The 5000-nt window shown below is 37.4% G+C and overlaps 1 protein-coding gene and 1 long non-coding RNA gene across 5 annotated transcripts in view; one reads left to right on the top strand and one right to left on the bottom strand.

Annotated features, from left to right (window-relative positions):
* Window positions 1–6, top strand: part of LOC137970146 (uncharacterized) — a 1586-nt gene extending 1580 nt beyond the window's left edge. Inside the window, exon 3 of the long non-coding RNA XR_011116766.1 lies at window positions 1–6. This exon is cut by the window's left edge and continues 174 nt beyond it. This is a non-coding gene — a long non-coding RNA (uncharacterized lncRNA).
* Window positions 7–129: 123 nt separating this feature from the next.
* Window positions 130–5000, bottom strand: part of LOC137970145 (ras association domain-containing protein 8-like) — a 10038-nt gene continuing 5167 nt past the window's right edge. For 2 of the 4 annotated variants that reach the window (XR_011116764.1, XR_011116765.1), the window contains exons 5-7: window positions 3304–4034; window positions 1981–2125; window positions 130–845 (exon numbers count right to left, since the gene is read on the bottom strand). Coding sequence is in view for 1 of the 4 variants with exons in the window: in XM_068816644.1 (XP_068672745.1) it covers window positions 3310–4485 (1176 nt within the window). In the remaining 3 variants the exon portion in view is untranslated. Of the gene's footprint in view, window positions 846–1980; window positions 2126–3303 lie in introns of all 4 variants that reach the window. The other 2 variants (XR_011116763.1, XM_068816644.1) reach the window with 2 other exon arrangements.

The following is a 5000-nucleotide window of genomic DNA, read 5'->3' as shown; positions in this document are numbered from 1 at the left end:
ATTTATACAAGCTTACTTCCCAAGTCACTTTCCATAGACCAGCAAAAACCAAAAGACTAGTTCATTTTTCTTTATTTGAATGAGATCTGGCATTCTATCACAAATAATAAAAAATTAAATAAATACATATTTGTTTGTAATAAAAAAATATTTTAATAATCTTTCCTTTGTCATTTCAATATCTTAGTATCATTTAGTACGTGTACTTCTCTTGACCAGATGTCAAAATAACGTTGGCATTTTCTGACTGTCTTTTGAGGCTCTAAGAGTGTGCCTAGAAGCTCCTAAAGCTATATCACAATTTCATTTTCAATATTAACAATATAATTAATTTCTACCGATTCACCCAAAAATAATCAAAACAGTGCTATTCTACTTTTAGTTGTAGGGATCTTTGGAAAGAAGAAGCAAAATTATTGCTAGCATCAAGGGAAGCGAGTGACAAAATTGCCTGTCAGAAGCTTTTCAAACTAATACATGTATACATTTGTATTTACTTACTTGCCCCACAGCTGGCAATTTTTTTTTTTTCAGAGTGGAACACAAAAAACCAAATTGAAATGCTTTAATGCTTTCTAAGAAAAAACTGTTGCCCTCTCTTTAACAACAAAAAGTACTTTGGGCATTCCTGCCCCAAATCAAAAGTATAAATTATTCGAGACAGTAGCACAAAATAAGTCTTCAAAATCAGTGGGGAGGGACCTCTTCCATTTTAAACATTAAAATAACATCCATTTGGCTCTAGACTAATTAATTTTAGGCACATTGAGCGGATAAAGTTCACAAGGATCAAGGAAGAGATCTTGAATTCAGGTTTCTCTTGAATCAAATGCATTGTTACCTCCCTGCAAGAGATGAGAGGTAACAGGTTAATGACTGATAAAAAGTGACCTTGTATGAACCCCTTGGGACCCAACCTGTTGTTTGGCATGCATGAGGTGTGGGCCAAAAGAACAGGCTGGATGGGAAAGAATAATATTATTATTAATTATTGATTATAATAAATATGTTATTTGCCAGCTGGGAGGTTCATATAGCGAAAAACTGTGACCAAGGTCTTGAAAATGCTGCCCGAAGCCGCAGACCGATGCCAGCTTTTTCAAGACATGGACCGACCCTTACCTGGAAAAATCAGTTTTTTTAATTGTTGACTATTTTTTAACACTGGAAGAGAAATTTCGTATCTCCGCACAGCCATGTAATAACCTCTATTTATTTTCTCTCAGATTATTACCCCGAAGTGTTGCTATTCTACATAATACTTGAGCAAGAAAAAATTATTCAATACAAACTTATGATATCTTTGTGTAGCTTTCTTTCTTGTGATTTCTGGAAGTCTCCCAGCCAAGTAAGTATAATTATCATCTTATCAATTTTCTGTGCCATTATTACTTGGAGAAGAGTAAGTAAATAAAGAAAGTAATACATGTACCTGTATTATTTTCTTAATATTAAGTAATGTTTAAAAGACGAGCAGCAGTGTCTTATTGGGGTTTGCAAACAGGAGGCGTAGCCGAGTGTTTTTAGACCCAATAAAACATGGCTGCAAGTTTTTTGAACGGCTTAAAAAACATTACACATGGAGCGTGTCCCTCTGGACTCAAAACAATGGTTCAAATTGTGAGAGGTGAATATTCGCATACAAGAAAAACAAGCTATGCCTTATTAGTATTCTTTATGTAAAGAATACTAACGAGGAGAGTTTTATCAGGATATAAAGCTCATACATGTGACGTTTTAGCGGTGTTTTGATAGACTGTTAGGCTCATGAATTATTAATGAGTTTTTTTAAATAAGGGATATAAGAAATAACTGCTTTTGTTGTACCTATTCAATTATTATTGAAAGCACAATAAAGACCCATAAAGAATGCATAATAAAATATTAATATTAAAGCAAGTCCATTGAAAAGGGTTATCTTTTGGTTCAATGGTTTAAGGTAAACATGCAGTCCTACCAACAATAATTAAACATACTTACAGAATTAACAACTAGTTATCACATCTTTGTGGCTTACAAGTCATGTTGCCAAAGTATTTCAACTGACTGTGCATTGTTAGAAATAAGCTCAGATGGAATTGGCTGTATGTGCCGAAGTCATTAACCACTCACTTCTAAAGGAAGTCTGTGGGTACAAAACAAAAAATATATATATTATATGATTATCAATACGCAAATGCCTACTTCTTGTAGAAAACTTAAAGCAATGCAGTTCTTTCGCATTTTTCATTTTAGGTTGAATTAGGTCTCAAAAGAAAATCAAATTGGTGGCATACTGGGAAAAAATCCAAGAGCAAGATGATAGAAACTCAGTTTTGGTCATTGAAACTGCAATTTTGGAGAGATTAAAATTTAATAGAAAATTGACAACATCCCCCCCCCCCCCCCCAAAAAAAAAAAATTCAGTGATGGGAAGTGGCATGCTTTGGTCTTCATGCAGCTTCATCCGTGATGTAGGGGGAAGGAGGCATTTTTGTTTAAATTTAATGTGGGAGGTCTTGGTCTGTTCTTGATTTTACATCACAAATTGCTTTGAATTGCAAAGTTTCTTTGAAAACAATGCAATGCAGTTTGTGACATAAAATCGAGAATAGACCCATGCTTATGACATCATGTTTGTGGGTCCACATTACTGAAAATTACGAAATTCTGGGTGACAATAGTGACATACGTTTGCTTTGATGAAGGAATTTATAAATATTAGAAATGAAAAATGTTTGACTTTAGGTGCACTTTACAGTGCGACACGCCTTACCGTGGCCACCTAACAAAGTTTTTTAAAACTTATACGCCAATCAGGGTGAGCGAATTTGATTGACAGTCACCCCTCCTTGCAAAGTTCGCACGGTTGTAGTTGAACACCGTTGAATGGGTTGTTTGAGTTGACGTATTACACGTAATTGTCAAATGTGAAAGTTTGTTGGGTGGCCACGGTAAGGCGCGTTGCACTGTAAGAAGAAAGCCCCCAGAGGTGAAAACACTGTGCCAGATCTGAGTTGTGCTCATTATTTTCGTTTAATTTCTGAACGCTTTTTTAAGTCTTTTACATCTTGTGCCTTACCATTTCATCCACAGGGCAGTGGACAGTGTAAAGACTTCACCAATCAAATCTATTGTTTTGGTTTGTACTCAGTTGTTTTCCTTGTCTCTTGTCTCTGGCCTCTATCTTGATTACCTTGCTTTCTTAATCAATTTTAACTTGTTGTTGTACCTTTTTGATTAATGGTGATTTTTTTAGCAATAATTACACGATGCAAGATTAAGACTTACATTACAAACAAAAGTAAAAATCAATTTACATACCCATCGTTACACGAAAACCCCAGGGTCATCTACAGTATCGAATCCATTGAGTACAAAGTTTCCTGTAGACCGAGTTTTCTGCGTTTTCGAGATATTTCCGTGCGGAAGATCGCCTTGCGTCCTATCTCGGGACAGTGACCGAGAAGAGGGAACGGGGTCAAATTTGTTGGAATTACGATTTTCAACAGACGCGTCGTCCAATTCTAAATTCTTTTCTAGATCGTAGTAGGACAAGCTCGCTTCGGGAGAAGGGTCACCTATCAGTGTTAGCAAATGAAAAGATTTTTCTCGTGAAAGATTTTCAAGATCAGCCAGTGATTTTTTCATTAAGGCCACCTCCTCGACTTGTTTCTCAGAGAGATCTCGCTGCTTTGTCAGTTCTTCCCGTGTTGCTGAAATGTCCTGGCCAAGTTCTTCCAAATCGTCTTCTTCGTAGCTTGTTGAACTTTGACTTGTGTCTGATTTCTTGTCTTGAGATAAACGCATTGAGTAGATTTTCCTACCAACGCTTTCTAAGTCCGAAATATGTACGTCTAAAAGATGTAGTTTCTCTCTTTGGTCTCGAAGTTCCTGTCGAAGATTCTCGTGCCTTTGGCGTTCTTTTGCGAGCTCAATTAAACAATTCTCCTCCGCTGCCAACTCCTTCGATTGTAGTTTCACAACCTGTCCAAGTTTGGTAATGCGATCTTCGTTGATTTCCTCTTCGGTGAAATAAAGGTAGCTTTCTTCATCTATAAGACAAGAATCAATCCTTAGTTGCATAATTTCTAAGTCGCTTTCGAGCCGTTTGAACTTATTGCACTGGTTCGCAACAACCTTCTCGAGCGAGGACTTTTGAAATGAGCAGTGAAAAGGGTCGTCACTAAACGACAAACTTTCCTCTTCGTTTCCGTAATCCACTGAGCTTACGTTGCCGAAGACACGCGCATTTTTGTCCTTCATTAATTTCAAAACAAATTTCACTTCTCCAGCCTGTTTTCCCCACATTTGCAAGCACTGGATGGGCTTCGCCTCTCGCGGCAAAATTCGTTCGAGGTCCCGCCATTTTTCAAGCAAGGCGAATCTTCCAAGTTTTCCTGTGGCATTTGCAAGGGCTACCAAAACGTTTTCACAAGTGGTCTCTTCACTGGCGCCTCGCACAATACGTTCCACCCCATCGACCCAAACTCTAAGATCCTCCATTGCCAAAGTTACGTGAAGTTGTTGATTTCACCCGCGCATTCAGTTTCCTTGCCATTTGCGACAACGATCATTTGTGGTTAAAACTTCCGCAGTGATTGAATTTGATCAAAACTGTCGCTATAGATTTCATTTCCGATCTTCATGCTTGAATTACTCAATTCAAACTTTCTCCAGACAGACGGATCTTTTTTTTTTTTAAGAGAGCGTTTGAAGGTACCATACACGCGTCATACTTGAAAATTTCGTTCGAGCTGACGACGTCTCAACTTGTGTCAACAGAACAATAAACGCATGCGTAAATTGTAGCGCCGACAAAAAGCAGATTGTTTACTTTTGTGTTTATCAGTCAACCAAGCTCTTCATTGATCCGAATTAACAGTAATGAAAATTAATTGAGTGCGGGGGGTTGCATAAAAGCAGGAATGGCAACGGATTGCCGATTTACGAGATAGTGGATCGTTCCAACCAATTAAGACAAGTGCAACAAAATATCTTCTTTTGGTAGTCAAGTCAAT

The sequence above is a fragment of the Montipora foliosa genome, chromosome 9, assembly GCF_036669935.1.
Source record: "Montipora foliosa isolate CH-2021 chromosome 9, ASM3666993v2, whole genome shotgun sequence".
Classification (NCBI taxonomy): Eukaryota; Metazoa; Cnidaria; class Anthozoa; order Scleractinia; family Acroporidae; genus Montipora; species Montipora foliosa.
This window is presented reverse-complemented; position numbering and strand designations above follow the sequence as displayed.